Source organism: Carassius gibelio, chromosome B9 (assembly GCF_023724105.1).
Source record: "Carassius gibelio isolate Cgi1373 ecotype wild population from Czech Republic chromosome B9, carGib1.2-hapl.c, whole genome shotgun sequence".
Taxonomy (NCBI): Eukaryota; Metazoa; Chordata; class Actinopteri; order Cypriniformes; family Cyprinidae; genus Carassius; species Carassius gibelio.
Window position 1 is genome coordinate 23,502,814 of NC_068404.1, and position 18,433 is coordinate 23,521,246.

The 18,433-nt window shown below is 37.6% G+C and overlaps 1 protein-coding gene across 6 annotated transcripts in view; it reads right to left on the reverse strand.

Moving 5' to 3' along the window:
- The window catches only part of LOC127964823 (obscurin-like protein 1), a 30,139-nt gene extending 16,880 nt beyond the window's left edge, over positions 1-13,259 (reverse strand). For 2 of the 6 annotated variants that reach the window (XM_052565200.1, XM_052565198.1), the window contains exons 1-12: positions 12,919-13,259; positions 10,253-11,366; positions 8,810-9,079; positions 8,369-8,629; positions 7,969-8,277; positions 7,632-7,898; positions 7,254-7,529; positions 6,765-7,040; positions 6,320-6,595; positions 5,765-6,040; positions 5,191-5,466; positions 501-776 (exon numbers count right to left, since the gene is read on the reverse strand). In XM_052565200.1, the coding sequence (XP_052421160.1) occupies positions 501-776; positions 5,191-5,466; positions 5,765-6,040; positions 6,320-6,595; positions 6,765-7,040; positions 7,254-7,529; positions 7,632-7,898; positions 7,969-8,277; positions 8,369-8,629; positions 8,810-9,079; positions 10,253-11,267 (3,778 nt within the window). In that variant the 5' untranslated portion in view covers positions 11,268-11,366; positions 12,919-13,259. Of the gene's footprint in view, positions 1-500; positions 777-2,497; positions 2,762-5,190; positions 5,467-5,764; positions 6,041-6,319; positions 6,596-6,764; positions 7,041-7,253; positions 7,530-7,631; positions 7,899-7,968; positions 8,278-8,368; positions 8,630-8,809; positions 9,080-10,252; positions 11,367-12,918 lie in introns of all 6 variants that reach the window. The other 4 variants (XM_052565199.1, XM_052565203.1, XM_052565201.1 and 1 more) reach the window with 4 other exon arrangements.
- Positions 13,260-18,433: the final 5,174 nt, after the last annotated feature.

The window sequence follows — 18,433 nt, forward strand, 5'->3', positions numbered from 1 at the left end:
AAAAACATATTGGCCAATTCCAATATTTGAAAAATGCCAAATATCGGCCGATATATCGGCCTTGGTGATATATTGGTTGACCACTAATAACTACAAATTAAATAAAAAACGTATTTTAATTTGTCCCTTTGTTATATTTGTTCTATTGTTTGTATTTTGGTTCTTATTTTTAATAAGTTAGAATAATAAAATAACAAAAATTACTGTATAGTAATATATTGTTATCAGGATTTTTTCATATCATGAAATAAAATTTTGGTCATATCGCCCACCCCTAGCATAGAGAATGAGCTGCATGATTTAGTAGAAAAACACTGGCTAATAAGTTGCTTTTTCCTATTTATGAATGCATGTGCTTGAGTTATAATCAGTAAACACTACTTTTAAGGGATAAAGGCCAAAATATTAATAATAATACATAGTGATAAAGGAGATTGCTTTATTTGCTCAGTATACACACATCTCATGTGGTGTCTTCATGAAAGAAAACATCAAATCACCTTTGATCTCCACAAGGAATGAGATGGCGTCATTGTTTGTCTGACAGCTGTAAGTTCCGCTGTGACATAATTCAGCACTTTGCACAGAGAGTGTTCTCATGGCTTCCTCATACACAGTAACCATACCATCTTGAGGAAGCAACTCATTCCCATCTTTGTACCACCAGACTTGTGCATCAGGGTCTGAGACTTCGCATTGTAGTTTAAAGGGTCTTCCTGACTCAATGCATATGTTCCGCTGAGCCTCAGGGACACTGGAGAACTTCACGGGTGGAGCTACAGAATTTTGTACAGACACATTTACTTTTGATTGTTTCCTTTTTATAAAAAAATACATGCATTTATAATTTTCTCAAAACTTGATTCTAAAGAATGAGTCAAAATATTGACTAACATTCAGTGTTTTATGAAAGAGTCTGTTTGGCAAGAAAATAACTGTAAGAATATATTGAATTACTGTAATAAATTGGGAAGAAAACAGACATGAAGTTCGAATGTAAGATGAAAAATTAGTAGCGCAAGAGTAAAAGACAACATTCAAAGTCACAGATATTTTACAACAAAGACAAAACATGGGCAACAAACATCAAAGACAAACATACTGAAAATGAATTTAGTGGTGTTACTTGGTGCATGTATCAGGCCTTTGACTTTGTACATTTGTTAGTTAGTGATAGGATTTCCTGTAGCATCGCTAAGAAGTATATCATTGTAAATTATTAGTAGTATCTGTAATCAATAATAACTAAATAGATATCTGAATGAGACAATTACTTTTAAGTTTCCAATTTGTTAACTAATTACTGTTTTGAAAATTATTTTACTTTAACTTTTCCAGATGCTGCTATGAAATGCAAATGTAAATAATAATATTTTCTCTACCAAAATGTTCATACGCAGTAACAACATCTTACAGCAACCTATTATTCTGGCTTTTATCCAAACAGATTGAACAGAGTTAGTAACCATTGCATGATCGAAGTGGTTAGTTTGGTAATCGGATGGATTGAGCTGGCGTAGATGATTGATGAATCACCTGGTAGGTCCACTGCAAACTGGACGGTGACATCATCTGTCTCACAAGCATGTTCTCCAGAGTGAGACGGCTCGGCTGTTTTCACAAGAGCTCTGAAAGTCTCCTTAGATTGGGTGATAATGTCGCATTCTTGGAGTTCCCCACCTTCCTTGTACCAGCACACCTCTGCCATTGTGCTCGATACCTCAGGTTGTGGAAAATTAGCAATATCTGTTCCATCATTTGACTTGCTCCTGTCAGTCTCATGGATAGTTGAAGTTTGCAAAGATGTAGCTAAGGGGTTTAATTTAATATCTTTTAATGCAAGCAGATAGTTTGACCTAAACAGGTAATATTTAAAATAAATAGCAATGAGAAAAATTAAAAGTTATACTAAATTGAAGTTATATACTGAGTATGAGTATAATTTACTAGTATAATTTAATCTGTATTAAATGGTTATTTTTTTTAGATTTCATTTCATATGTTTGTTTTCTTCTTTGATTTTAATATATGATTAAAAGACTGGAACTGATGTAGCAGTGTGGATTTAAACTAGTTAAAAAAAATCACCTTTGACATCCACCTTAAATTTTATGTCATCATCCTTTGCCTTGTAGTTGTTTACACCTGATTGACCCGAGCCTATAACTGGAACATTCAGTCTTCGCACACTTTCCTCTGATTCAAGTGTATGTCCATTTTCAGAGTAGAACTGTATTCTGTCCTTGTAACAATGAACTGGAGAATCACCTTCAATGGGTCTGACAGCTTCATCTTCTGGTGGTAGTGTAAAGAATTCTACTTTATGACAAGGTTCTTCAGTTTTGAGGAGACAAAGCAATGTTTATCGTGAGTTATCTATTAAGAGTGTAAGTGTAAAACAATTTGGTTGACTAGGGTACAGAACATTTAAGCAAAAGCCAGACAAAGTTAGTTGCTTTTGATCATTAATGGTGTGTTAAAAACAATCTTGAGTCACCTTTCACTTCCTCTTGATGTACAACAAATTCATCCTTGGTAACATCCTTGGTCTCATATGCTTCTTGCAAACACATCTCTGATGACTGGATGAGCTCTTTCTGTGTTTTAGGTTTATTGAACATAACAGTTGGCTCCTCTTCTTGGCAGGATGTAGGTTTTTCTTGGGTTGTGTGTTCAGATTTCTCAGTTAGCAGTACACTGGAACAGTCTGCGTCCATGCTTTCATCCATTCCACAAATTGGTGTGGAATTTGTCTTCGAAGCTAGGGATATTTCAAGTTATATGAAAAGAGACATGTATTACAATTATGACACATTACATTGTATACTTTACATTAGCTAAGCTAAATAAACTGCACTTATAGCTTTGCAATCAAAAATTGTATAGACTTGTATCTTTTTATTACTTGCATATTAAAAAGACACTATTTTGGCTAGAAGTTAGATTAAAAGATGATACAATATATTTTTTTAGTGAGGTGATCTTTGTTAGATAAATATTTGGTGATGGAATTCTATAGGTAAATAATTATAAAAAGTAGCTGTTTTTTTTATCTAAGTCAGTAAGTTGAAGGTTTCGGAGTTATTCAGATTCAGTAATGGATCCGAATAGAGAAGAATGACGTTAAGTGGTTGTTAGGTGGTAAATGTCAATGGCATATATTTTTGCTCCCATCATTATTTGCAGAATGATGGAGCTAACTATTTAAATCACCTTCAACATCCACCTTAAAAGCTAAGACATCTCGATCCATGTCACTCTCTTGTATTGTGATGTGAGGCGAGCCTTCATCTTCAGAAACTGAAGTATTTATCTGGTTAGCTGGTTGTAGCTGTGGTTTAAGCATTGTTTGTGGTTGTGGTTGTAGCATTGTTTGTAGTTGTGGTTGTAGCTGTGGTTGTAGTTGTGGCTGTAACTGTGGTTGTAGTTGTGGCTGTAACTGTGGTTGTAGCTCTGGTTGTAGTATCGGTTGTAGCTGTGGTTGTAGATCTGGTTGTAGTATCCTTTGTAGCTGTGGTTGTAGCATTGGTTGTAGCTCTGGTTGTACAGTTGGTTGAAGCATTGGTTGTGGCTCTGGTTGTACAATTGGTTGTAGCATTGGTTGTAGCTGTGGCTGTAACATTGGTTGTAGATGTGGTTGTAGCATTGGTTGTAGCATTGGTTGTAGTTCTGGTTGTAGTATTGGTTGTAGCAGTGGTTGTAGCATTGGTTCTGGCTGTTGTTCCTCTTCAATCAATCTGAAGGTTGTAGCTACAGACACTGGGGTATCCCACTGAATCTCTTCTCCAGATCTTTCTGTCGGGAGATTGTTGTTCTCTTTTTCAGATCTGATCTCAGCCTCAGTTGCTGATGTTCTCAGGAACTCTTCTATAGTTGAATTTTTTACACAAAGAAAATGTGAAGTTCTTTTCTTTTCTGTCTTCATAGTCAGAAAAGCTTTTTAATTTTTAAGAGTATTTCAAGATTGTAAAAATGTAAGAGTGATGACCATATCAAATAGTGGTCTAAAACAAGCCAAACAGTGGTTAAAACACATATTAAAAACAAAACACAATTACACAAGAAGTCATATCACCAACTTTCATTCACTCATCTATTCTGTATTTCAGCTCTCTGTAACATAATTCAGTCAAGACAATCCTGATGATGGTTCTGAATGACACATGGACAAGATGACTCAAGCAAATGTAGACATGTACAGTTTAAGTTTAAATGAAATGTGCTTCAATGAAGAATGAAGATAGGTAAGTCTATGGAATGAGTGTTAGTTTGGAAGAAGGGTTTGCAGACCAACTGGATGTTGGATAAAGACATGATAGCATGGATTAGTTTTGGGAAGGTAACCAAGATGCAGGGGACCAGCATCTCCAAAAAGAGCCATTGGATAGTTAAAACCACCTTTGTTAGTGGCACAGAGGCACTGGGTTAAATGCTTGGGTTGAGGTAGCATTATATCACCTTTAATATCCACAGTGCACTGGACAGAGTCATCATAGGTCTCACCACTGAACACCTCATAGTGAGACAGTTCTGCTGTTAGAAAAGCCACAAAGAAAACAATAACTGACTTGCTTCAGCCATGTTAATGCTCCTAATTCTGAATGGCATACAAATAAGTGGCAAACCACCTTGGTCCATTTCAAATGGGATGGGATCATCTGGTATCTTTTGGCTGTTTACTTCGAAAAGAGATGTCTCTGGTGTGTGGATGATTACTGTTCCTCTGGATGCATCTGAGTGAACTTCAGGTTCAGTTTCTGGTTCATATTCAGATTTGGATTCAAGTTCCAAATCAGGTTCAAATTCAGGTTCCAGTTCAGATTGAGAAAGCATGACTTTCTCTTCTTTTGTCTCGCTGATATACGGAGTGGTATCTGAAATTTCATAACGTGGTGGAACAGGTTCCATTTCTTCAGTGCATTTGGTCTTCTCAACTTCAGGATCAGCCAAAAATGTTGGTGGTGGCACTACAGATGACCATTGACAGAGGAATGCTTTATTCATTGTAAGTGACTAATTTCTAAACTCAGAAAGACAGAACCAATTATGGCCATTGAAGCCAAGGACATACAAGTAACATTGTCAGAATACATTTAAAGAGATTTAAAAAAAAAAGCTACATAGAGCACACAATTGTTAGTTGTCACACAAAAACATTAAGTATATTAGAAGCAAATATTTGAAAATCACCTTGGTCTTGTACATTAAACTGGATGACATCACCCGTTCTCAGACAGTCGTACCATCCAGAATTAGAGGGCTGTGCTGTCTTGACAGCTAACGTCCTCCTGGTACACTCCGTTTTGATATGAGGCTGACTTTTTGAGACAAGCCCTACACCATCCTTGTAATAACACACATTGGCATTTGGATCTGAGATCTCACCGTGCAAATCAGTGGAGTAGTCTGCTTCAACCAGCTGGTTCTTCACTGTGTCTGGTAATGTTGAGAACATCACCGGTGGGTCTAAGGGTGATCCGTTGCATTATTAAAGAATATACATAATTAATATCCCTTATTAAAAAGTAATCTAGACTGCCTATCTGTGATTTCTCAGACCATCTGCCAAGAAGCAAGTTAAATAATGCAAAACATGTAACATTTGTATCAAATCACTGCCAACAAGTTGGATGCAATGGTGAGAGGCATGTCCATAACATCACTGCTAAGAGACACAGACAACAAAAAGCTTGATTGTTAGTTTGCACCTAGTTTGGCAAATGTGTTACTGGATGAACAAGATTCGCAAAAAGTCATAAATCACCTTTGATATCCACAGTGAAATGGATAGAGTCGTCGGATGATTCACAGCGGTACAATCCAGAATGACTGGGCTCAGCTGGATTGACTACCAGTGTCCTTACATCTCCCTCTGACTGAATATCCAAACCAGTCTCGGGTTGAAGCTCCATATCGTTGTGGAACCAGCTGACTTGGGCTGTAGGCTCTGAGACCTTACAGTGGAGTTCAAAGTGGCCACCAGCTTCAATGCATTTATTCGTCTCAACTTCAGGAACAGCTGAGAACCTCACTGGTGCAGCTACAGATGATGGTTTATATCAGAATCATCAAGAATGACAAGAAATTAACCAGATTAAAAGACCTATTGCTTTAAGATACCATGCAATAACTCAATATACAAGAACATCATGACAATGTAAAGATAATCCAAAATTTTTAAGCTAAAGCAGAACATTTTTTGACAGAGGTACTAAAGAATGTGACAAAAGAGCAATACAGAAAGCAGTGATTGTTAGTGGCATAATTGCAAGAACACATAATTAATTTGTAAGTGAGGAATAAATTTGGCCAAAATCACCTCGTATCTCCACATGAAACTCGGTGACATCATCCTTTGTTGTGCAGCTGTACACACCGGCATGAGAAGGGTGTGCTGATTGAATACTGAGTGTTCTCATGCGGTCATTTGATTTGATGTCTACTCCAGATTCTACAAGGAGCTGATACCCATCTTTGTACCACTGGACCTGTGCAGTAGAGTCTGAAACTTCACACTGCAGGACAATGGGGCAGCCTGGTTCAATGCACTTTCTCCGTTTAACCTCAGGAACAGCAGAGAACCTCACCGGTGGAGCTATGGATATTTTAGAGTGTCCTTACTTTATAGTTTTAATAGTCATTATTATTAATATATATATATAAAAAAAGTCTTAGTCTAAATCTTAATCTTACTCTTAATCAACTTTTGACATGTCAGGCAAAATGAAATTGTAATTTAATTCACTAGTAAACATTTTAATCACCTTTAACATCCACATTGAAGTGTACAGCATCCCCCCTTGTCTTGCAGCTGTACACCCCTGAGTGGTAAAATTCAGCTGACTGGACAATCAGTTGCCTCTTTATGCCCTTGGACTTGAAGTCTAGTCCACTTTGCGGTAGAATCTTCACACCATCTTTATACCAGGAGACCTGGGCGAGTGGATCTGAGAGCTCACATTGCAGTGCTATCGGTGAGCCTGCTTCAATGGACTTGTTCCTCTCATGGTCCGGAAGAATGGAGAACCTCACTGGTGGAGCTATATGTGCGTTGGTTCAGCATTATTTGGTAAACTTTAGAGACTTGGAAGTGCAAGATTCCATTGTTGGACACACTCATTTGATTTTAATTCATAGGAATGCAAATGAATGTTATTAAAATATGCCTTCATTCTTAGATTTCCGACATGTCAACATTATGAAGCTGATTAACAACTTTGAAGAACAGAATAGTAAGAACAGAAAAGACTCACCCTCAACCTCCACGTTAAACCTGATGACATCATCAATAGCATCACAACTATAAACTCCTGAGTGGGAGAAATCAGCTGATTGGATGACAATCCTCCTCATTGTTCCCTCTGACTGGATGTGCAGACCTTCCATTGATTGAAGTTCAACACCATTCTTATACCAACGAACTGGAGCCTCAGGGTCTGACAGCTCACAGTAGAGAACAATAGGGTTGCCAACCTCCACAAACTTGTTTCGATCCATTTCAGAAAGTGGAGTGAATTTTACCAGTGGAGCTGATTGATGAGAATATATCAGCAAGTTCAACAACACAAGTAGAACAGTTAATATCATTATAAATATATCTTGGTGCAAGGAAAGCAAAGTTAAGTGTATACCTTGTATATACAAAGCAGCAGAATCTCGAATTCCATAGGCAATAAAGGTGATCTCTGCTCCATTGTCTGTGTCCCGTACCCCACGAATGCGTAGGGACTGGTGTGTACGCGAACGCCTTATGGAGAAACGGTCATCGTCTTGAAGCTGATTTCCATTTAAGAACCAAGTCCCTATAACTGAGGCAGACAGCTCAATGGTAAAGCAGGCATCCTGGCCCTCTGGCACTAAAGCGTCTTGTAGAGGTGCTTGTATTCTGGCAACTGGGACTGGAATTGGGAATGAAATTTGTTAGTGCTTTTTTGTGTATGCAATGGATAGCCCTAAATAGGAGCTTACCAAGGTGAACTGCTCGTGGAAACTCTACATTCCCACTCCTTCCATATTTGTTGACACTGCATATCCGAAATCTGTAGTCTGCCTCGCATGGAACGCTGTCACCAAGAATCTCCACTGAGGTTGCAGAGTCTGTGGTCAAACATTGCAGCCACTCCTGTGAGCCAACAACCTCTTGCCTCTCAATTATATACCCTGAAGGTGGATTCTTCCGAGAGTCTTGTGCTGGAAACCAGGAAAGGAGGGCTGCATTTGCTCTTTCTGTGTTAATCTGTACTCCGATTGGACAGCTTGGTGGACAGTGCCTTGCAGCTGAAATTCGCACAAGAGAAGAAGAAGTTAGTTGAAAATGAATAGTTTTCACATTCTGAAAGAGGTGTGTTTACATATGATTAATTCTTACCTTTCACCCGTAGCTGTGATGACGTCTTCGATCTACCCACATAGAACATGACCATACCAGAGTCTTGTGGTGTGGTGTTGACAAAAACTAAGATGTGTGTCCTTCCAAAGGATTTGATAATGGTCTGATGGGTTTCCCTTAGTTCTGTTCCATCTTTGTACCAATGAATGTCCATTTCCTCCTCCTCCACTTCTACACAGAAGGCTGCATTTTCCCCCTCTAGAACGTCAACTTTTCGTGGCAGCTTTCTTACAATGGTACCTTCAAGAGCAAGTTTACATTAAGTACATCAAGTGTACATTTGATGTAACTTATAGAGCTGCAAATGCTCAAAATTTGGTTTTCCCAGGCAGAAGCAATAATTGAGTGGTTGTTGATATATATATATATATATATATATATATATATATATATATATATATATTTTATTTATTTTTTTACCTTTGACTGCTACCTCAGCAATGCTTCTGCCCCCATCAGCCATTTCACAGAGATATATCCCATCGTCATCAACTCCAATATCACGAATTGTGAGTCGTCGCTTTGTGCCCCACTCCTCCATCCCATATTTGGCTCCAGGCTGTAGTCGTCTGTCTTCTAAGTACCAGGTGATTGGAACAGAGTCCTCAGGAACTTCACACTCAAGAACAGCCAAGTCTCTCTCCCATACTTGCAAGTCATTCAGTGGTTGCTTAAATCGAACAGGTGGCTCTGTTGTTACAAGATGAAAAGAGCCCAAAAAGGAAAGTTCTTAAAATGTGTTGCTTTTTTTATGTCAGTAATGGATTGATCTGCATTATCTCTGCAGAGATGCAGTTGCAAAGTATCAGATACCTACACCGCTAACACTGACCAGCATATTGTTTGTTTTGGATTGTTTTGTGCTTGATGTCCAAATATGCTTTCTAACTAACTAACCATCAACTAACCAGAAAGACCATGCTTTGCATAGATTAGCCTTTACCAGCATTGATATTGATGCCTTATGTGCTAATGAGGTAATCTGAAATCAGGAATGATGTTGTTTTTTTCATACTTTCTCATACATTTTAGAAAGTAATTGGTATACTATGTGTACCGAAGTGAAGATTATGTCAAATGTTCTTGTTTAAAATATATAACAATTCTTAAAAAACTATAAATTTACTTGAGAGGCAACCCTGCATAAGTTTTTTTTTAAAGTTCCAAAAATCTGCCAGTGCAGTTAGGCTTAACTTCAAGATAAAATGCATGAAAACTTGATTTAAAAACAATGATTTAACATTTTAGAATTGTTGTTTCTTATTTATCTTTTTCATGTTTCATGTTTTATTGTACCTTACTAAAAAGTATATAGCTTTAAGAATTATGACTAAAAGAGTAAATGTCATCCCTGACAGTATTGTTATAATTATTATTATTTTGTCTCGTAATGCTTGCTTTAGTAGACATACCTTCGGTTTAGACCTGGTGACTTGAAAGCCTTTTGAGCTTTATGGAGTTGCCTGGCTCTGATACAATATAGTCATGCAAAGCAATCAGTTTTGACTGTTTGATGGTCCATGTGAGAAATATGAGCTTGCCTCCAGAGATTTCTATCACGTGTGTGGGCCTCAGGCCCTTTCAAAGCCTAAGTGACTTTGCAGATATAGGACTGGGTGGAATCTGTTTCATGTTAATGAGTTTGGCCAGGTCAGGTAATTTTAAAGCTCCCTTGATGCATTTCATTCAATTAAATCATCAGAAAAGTAACTGCTGATTAGAGTACCAAATGCTCAACATAACAGTTGGCAACTGGATCCTTAATTGTACAGGCCATATAAAGTTTATGCCAAATTTTTTGATATATAATAGATCACTTGTGTTGATCTGCACTGATCATATCCAAAGTCAGATGGCTCTTACCTTTGATGATAAGGTGTACAGCACTCAGGGTTTGCCCTGCAGTGTTTGAAGCAGAACAGACATAAACTCCATTGTCCTGTTGTTTGCAGTAGAGAACTTTAAGTGTGAAGTAACCCTCCCTGTCTTCATACAAAAGATACCGTCTCCCAGACAAGATAAGTCTCCCATCTTTCCTCCATAATATTTCTGGTTTTGGCTTCCCTGTTACATAGCACCGAAACTTTGCATGTTTCCCTTCTGTCACTGCAAACATTTTCACTTTGGCTGAGTTTGGCAGTGGATCGTCTTTCAGCCTTGTCGCAACCTGCCTACCACTTCTCTGTTTTCCCTGATGTGCTTTCCAGTGGCCGTTAGTGTAACCGTTACGGTTCCCTTCATCTTCATGTCCTGGTCCAGCATCCACCAACAGCACAGCTCCTGCCAGACTCTCTCCAAATTCATTCCTGGCCTTGCATGTGTACACCCCTCCATCTGGTGCTCTTGTCTTGAAAATCTTTAGTTGGAACCATCCTCCATCCTGATAGCTGATGGCAAAATGTGTGCTTTCAAAGATCTCATTCAACTTCTTGCCATCCTTCTCCCACATCACTTCTGGTCTAGGGTTTCCCCACAGCTTACAGGAGAACACAGCATCCTCTCCTCGTCCAACTCTAGTCGAGAGGGGCTTGATGAGGAAGCGGGGCTTGTTTTCCTCCCGAAATTCCATCTCCTGTGCTTCACCTTCTACTTTCAAAGTGGCTGCTGCGTAAGTCTCTCCAATGCAGTTCTTGGCCTTGCAGATGTATTGCCCGCTGTCCTCCATTGTCACAGAAGTTATGATAAGGTTATAGACATTGCCATCTTCAAACACCCGGTATCTGCCCTCTGGATGAATCTTCTCATTGTTTCTCTCCCATATAACTGCTGGTCTGGGATCCCCGCCAATCTGGCATTTCAGAACTGCATCTGTGCCACTTTGTACTACCACAGGACGAGGGTAGGCCAGGAACCGTGGCGCTCCACCAAACACATCCATCCCTGCTCACTTGCCAACCTCCACTCAGACTGACAGGCTACAGGCATTCAGTCTCTATATTACTCTGGAAGAATTTTGTTGTCCAGCTGTTTATCAAGTCTCCGATTAGAAACAAAGAAAATGACATTTAATTCATGCACTGATAATAACAAACAGTTTCATACATTATTTAGATAATACAGACAGTATGTGCTAAAATATCAAGTTGAATGTCAAAAATCCTGAATTTCAATTGAGGTAGTAAACAGGATGCAGAATTATACATTTTTAAGTAATCCATATGATCCATATGAATCATAATTATTATATTTTTAATTTTACTTAAAAGCAGAAATAGACTTGACCTGTTCATAGCATTAATTGTCTAACTATATTTGTCTTTTCAGAAAATGAAAAATGAATAACCAAACTATTCATGTCCCAATAATTTTGAAAAACTAGCTAATTCTTAAATTGTCTGCTAAATTATTGTCTCATTAAAAACTCATTGAGTTTTGGTGTGTGTACTAACAACATTTTATGGTGTAAGCTCTCCCCAGATTAAAGGTAGTACACCAGAATATTAATGGCCAGAACTTTCTTAGATATTATGCCTTGTGTGAGAAGTGGAGAACCATCTTTTAGCCATACTGCAACAGCGACCACAACACATAACTAACACAGCTGGTGCTGTATTTCAATGGGAAGTGCTTTATATAGTATGCCCTAAATAAAGACCTATGAGAGGGCATGTGTCAGGTATCACAAAGCACACTACAGAACACGCGTGCACATACAACACAGGTCTCACACACTCATGCAGGACACACCCCATGGGGACCTCTCGGTCAAAATATGCTTGCCTCTCTCACACCCCTTTTAGCAAATGCAGTGACAAATTTAGGTGTTAAATGTCATTGTCAAAATTAGTTTGTTTGTCATAAGTTTCAAGAAAGAAACACTTCATCTGTAGTTTTAAGTGATATCTTCCTCTGAAAATATCCTCCGTTGCATATGAAGCAATCCAGACCATGTTGGTTAAAATGCCCTCATATGATATATATATTTAAGTGTGGCTTCTCAATTTCAATCACGCTGCATGTTTTGCCTCTGAAGTGTACAGGGAATGTTTATACGCCAGAGCTAGTTTATCTGTTTTAGGATGGCAGAACACATGAATCGCTAGTCCTGGGAATCTATGACGCACAGTGAACTTCAGGAAAACGATCCGGTGTCCTCTTCAGAAACTTAAACGTCTGCTGGTTATTCATCATGCTACGCATTGAGGTTTGTGCTACGCTACAAACAAGACAACAACACATGATATAAGTCACACATAAACTACCTTATAAAAATCTCCCTACAACACACTAACCCTATTACTATTTACTCCTACTATATATATCCACTGCATAGTGTGTATATTGTATTGTCCAAATGAAGAAAACGGGTGTTCAGGTCAACATTAAAGAACTCGTAGTAGAAAGAAACAAACAGGGAAGATGCTCTTATAATATAATCAATTGCCATTAATGTTAAAGGTTTAAATGTACAGCATCTACGATTTCCCTTAGGACTTTAAAAGGAGATTAACCTTCTGTTTGTGTTCCTAATTTAATTAGACTGACCTTTGACCTCAGGGAAACTGCACTTTGTAACAAACATATCCTACCTCTCTTCAGTCCTTAGAGACAACTGTCAATATACATTCCGTGGCAACCAGCTTCTCCTGCTTCACTGGCCCTCACTTCCAGTGGTAGTGGTATAAAAAAAAAAGAATAATCCTTTTCCACTTTGGTAAGTTAGTTGCGGTAAGTCCTCCTCATTAACATCTAGTCAGTGTCACCTGCCCATTTTGCCAAAGCTTTTACATGCCCCTTTCAAGATGATTTTAGCCTTATAAGACAGCTTTCCTTAGAACGCTCCAGCAGTCCCACAATCTGTGTGGCGTTTAGTCCTGAGACACCCCTAGTGTCATTGTTCGTAGAAGGCCGTTAAATGCTTTTGCAGCTGCTGCTGTCCCCTAAAAATACTGGCAGCCTCGATGACAGCAGTGAAGATAAGTCAGGCTCTCCATTCACTTGCTCGCAGTGGCTAAAGATAGGTCGGATGGCTCGTCCTGAGCAGATTGCTTGACTTACTTGAGACCTTGCAATAAAACTTAAGGAGAAGGGCAGTAGCCTTCTGGCCTCCTGAAAACTTTCAGCATTTATGTTCAGATCTTTCTTTTTTGTGTGTGGAATCAGCGCCATCCAAAAGCATTCAGAGCCTGCAGAGGATTCCTGGTAATGGCCATAATTTTATGGGATCTGTCATCAGCCTTAGTAGAGGTGTAGGCCTACAAATTACTAAGACAAGTATTCTGAACACAATTACTCTGGCCTGTTTAAAAACAACACAACAACATTTGATGCAAATTCTGTAATGTTGCTGCACTCAACTGGTGTGACAATAGCCAATATTGTTATTTCGAAAAAGCATAGTGCATTTCATTGTCAGAAAAGGTACAGGGAATTGTCCTTTGATAAACTGAGCAACTGTGAAATGCCTTTGTGGAAATATCTAAGAATGAAGCGTTCAAAGAACAGATCCAGAGGGGAGTTGCATGCACGTGTGATTGGGCTTATGAATGTGTGAGGGTGAACACGGAGAGCAGTGACCCCTCAGCTGTTTAGAGGCTCACATCTCACAGGCTCAAAGCTACCTCCTCTGATTTCAGCCATTGGAAGTAATCTGATCTTACCCTGAACCCTGAAACCAGCATCCTGGCAATGAAACGGTTTGTACAAGCCACTTTGTGAAAACCTGCAGGGATTAGCGGTCCTCTTTTTGAAACTTCCAAATTCCACACCAGCTGGTAAAGAAGATATTAGCAAGTGCGTCGTTTCTTTATGTATTTGCAACCTGTTGCAATATGGACAGTGCAAAAGGAATAATTGTAAAAACAACATTGAGAGTCTGTTAATAGCTATGCGTGGCTGATAAAGCCCAGTTGTTCTCGTGTTGATGTATTTTCCATTAAAACAAGAAGTTTGAGTAAAAGCTTTATTTATGTTGAATATGAATACAATTTGCTACTTACCAACCAAATGTAGATGTATAGGGTCATCAGTATATGTGGCCTGTTTTTTTTTTTTTTTTGGTAGAAAAAGAATGAAATTTAAATAGACCAGTAATCTGAAGAGAGTTAATTTTGTTGACATTTAGAAGTATTCTACAGTAGCGTAAGCTTATAAATGTAAATTCCACTTTTGATACTTTCTATATGAGACTTGGAACTTGTAGATTGTTTGTAGAAAAGCCTAAATTCACCATCAGTTGTATAAATATCTACCTCATGAATGTTAAATGTTCCTCACTTATGAAATAAAAATGTGCAATATCCTTATATTTATCTGTTACCCCTCCATCCTAATACATCCCTGCATCTTACTCAATCCTATTCCATTATCATTTATAGCACAAATGTTTATACAACTTATTTATTAGCAAATATTTTTGGTCTGTGTGTTGTTGTCTCTGTGTACTGGAAGCTTATGTCACTAAAACAAATTCTTTGTATGTGCAAGCATACTTGGCAATAAAGCTCTTTCTGATTCTGATTCTGATTATAACCCCCTTTTTTGTAGCTAATGTTTGAAATAATAATAGAAATGTATTTTTAATAATAACTTTGCTGTTGCTTTCACTGTAACTTTTTAACTTTGTTTACTGTTGCAGTTTGATAAAAATAAATAACAATTTGTTTGTCAATTATTTATAGTGGTTTGATAATGGCAAGCAGAGCACTTAACAGCTCTCTCCTTCCCTCTGCTGGCAGGAGAACGGCCACAGCTGTCCATACCCAGTTAGCTTATTTTAAAAATACACTCCTTATTCACATGCTGCCTTAACAGTTTTGTCTGGAACCTTTTACCTGCTGATTCCAAATAATAAAATGAGAATCTGTCTGTCCCCCAATAATCAGTCATTTATTTTCTTGTTAGACTTACATATCAAACTGAAGTTTTACATTTGAAGCAAACCCACAAATGTCTCACAAAGTTCTTTTGTATCCAGGTAGAAGATTTCTTATGATTTCTCATTTTAAAAAGTGTTGTCATTGCTTTATAAGCAGCTTTCTCCTGACCGGCTCTGACATGTTGTGTCTTGCAAATCTGCTAGAACTATCCAAATATATTTCAAGCCATTTATTTACAAAGGTGGCCGCTGCACCAACAAGTGATGTCTCCTTTTCTTAGAAAACATTGGTTTATCTATGATAACCAAGCATGTAATAGATAGAGGCACAGAGATGAAGATACGTTATGAAGTTAAAAAGTGTAAAATGCCTTTATACACAATTTTTTTCAGATGGTTTAGTTCCGAAGAGTGATTGGGGCAAGTAGCAAATCTGATTTCACTACAGTCAAGAAATGAATGTTGTTCATAGACAAAACTTATATAATTTTCAATTTTCATTATTCCTCTGTTACTGCAGTTATTCTTGCTGAATGTGTTCAATCACGGTACTGCTGCTGGGAGTATATCTTTTATAATTTGTCTCTAACATTATTTTGTTGTTTCTTTTCCAAAACTATTGTACTTACTTGATCTTTTTACAAGAGGAGACAACAGTTTTACTGAAGAGCAAGAGAAAAACACAAAATCAAGAATATACATTGCTTTTTAACAGTTAATGCTTACAAATGATTGTTATTTCAATCACATTTTATGTGATCATGTATTAATTGTGAAAATATTATTTAGGGTTTAGCAAGACAGCCATTTTATTCCAAACAACAAATAATTTCCGATGTGGGGAAATGTTATTGGCTTAAAAAATCACAGAATGTGTTATTGTAGATAAGAATCTAATGAATGTGTGAAAGGCACCATAGAAACCACTTGGCTATGTATCTAATGACCCAGTGTTATATGCAGTTAGCAGATTTTCACAGGTCTAAGAAATGTGATGAATAACATTTTTGACATTTCATGGGATGGAAGAAGTTGGTAAATTACTAAACGGAAAACATAGAGAGTTTCCCCGGGCTCCAAATACTTTCTCCGATTGCCTTCTGAAACATGAATAGACATGAATGCTGAATGTCTACAGCAGCACATCTTTACCAAAGGATATCAGAATGCCAAGAAAATGTCTCAATATTTGTGAAAATATGCATGTCTCTTCCATTAATTGCACTTCTTTTGCAAGTGAGCACGTTTGACTTTGACATTGTTCAAAGCACCGTGTGAAAGAATGTTTTTTAAAGATCTAATGATGAATGAATTTCTCTTGCTGTCACTTCAGTTGGTTCATGTATTTTAGACGCTGGAGCCTCAGCACATCAAATGGCTGGTTTCTTGTCATGACAGCGTTTACCTGTGAATCGCTAAGTCAGAGTGACATATAAGCCTGGCATGACCTCTCAGTTTCACGTTTTTCACTGTTTGTTTTTCCTACATCTACCTCACTGTTTCCTCATGATTTCAGATTGAGCCTGGCAAGTCTATTCCTATACGACCTCGCTGATCTACAGCAGAGCCAAGCTGTCATTTAATATTACTACCTCTGCAAATCGCAAGAGCACAAAAATTAATCCTGCTGATCTACTGTGTTGAAAGAAAACAGCTGATGCATATATGTCAGACAATTGCACAGCTCTAGCAATTCAAATGAATTTACACAAGGTTTAGAATTCTGCCTGGATGCTAAATGCCTGCAGTGCCCTGTCTCTACTTGCTTGTTGTTTTTTTTGCCAGGAAACATTACAGCTGGAAGGTGTCTGTCTGAGCCGAGTCATTACGAACTGTCTGCCTAGATGTTCCTTTGTTTAAACATGTTCACATTTAAAGCACAGTCTCTTTAATCTGAATAAAGAATACACTGTAGTAGGCCAGATTGTTCACAAATGAAGTGATAGTCATGCAGTTCATTTAGCAGCCACTGTGTGGTGATAAAGAATCAGGAGCTATGCAGCAGTTGTCAGACTTTGTCAGTCCTTCCTTTGGTCCGTCTTTTAATAGTCCTGCTTCATTGTTTTATTTTAGCTATTCTAAAATTCATTGTTGCTTGTTTTATAGGCGACATTTTCAGTAGAAAACACTTTAAAATAATCATTTTACTTTTTAAAGAAAGATTTAAGTTTAACACTTCACAATAAGGTTAATTGACTTGAAGCTTTTGGATTTTAATGTTAATTTAATTTTATTGATCTAAATTACAGTTTATCTTATTATATATGTGTATTATAAAATATAAGTATATAAAATAATAATTTTCAGGATTAATTCACATTTCATGTGTCAATTAAATTAACTAATGCTAATGTCTGTGACCTGAAATAATCATGTATTAGCATATGTGGAAATCAACATTAACATTCACTAATAAATGATGTAAAAACTTCGTACCTCGTGGTACCATCACAAAGGAATGATCCTTTGGTGGCATGATCTTCCAAAATCTTTTTCTCTTTTCTTCCATCTTTCTCTATCTAGCTTGGACTTATTTGAACAATGCTTGAAATGTGGTATGACGAGCACTTCCGGTGTCTATTTGCCTCATTAAAATGATTCGCTTTAATTCTTTATAAATTGGTTTTTACACTTTGTATATTTAATAGTTAATTTGTTTCCACAGTCTAGGTGCCAATGCGTGGCTTCTACCCTTACTGGTGCAAGATGAGCCGAATGGAAGGTGTCAGGAATTTTAATGGCCTTGTGAGCCCTGGACAGCACTAACTACCTGCCTCCAGGCACAGAAGTTGAGGTCTTGGGTGGTAGCTGAAGGTATGCTGGTCTACATGTGTGAACAAGGCAGTCAGCAGGAGCACCTGGAGCCAAATAATGCAGATTCCACTCAGGTGCTTCCATCGAGAGTATTCATGACCTTCTGTCCGGTTTTTTGTTAAATATTTTGTTTAATCACAATAATTCAACATTTCATTTCTGAGTTTTTCACAAACATTCTCTGACCCAGTTTTGGTTATGTTGCTTATTCAGAAAATGTTATCAAACATGATTTGTTGTTCATGATGTATAGCAAATTTCAATGTCTTTTTAACACTACATGATTAAGCAACCATCAATGAACACTCCTTGTTAAATACAGTTTTTTCTTTCCAGAGCGAGGAACAAAACCAGAACAATCCTGTGACTTGTCAAGTCAAGTCACCTTTTTCTATACAGCGCTTTAAACAAAA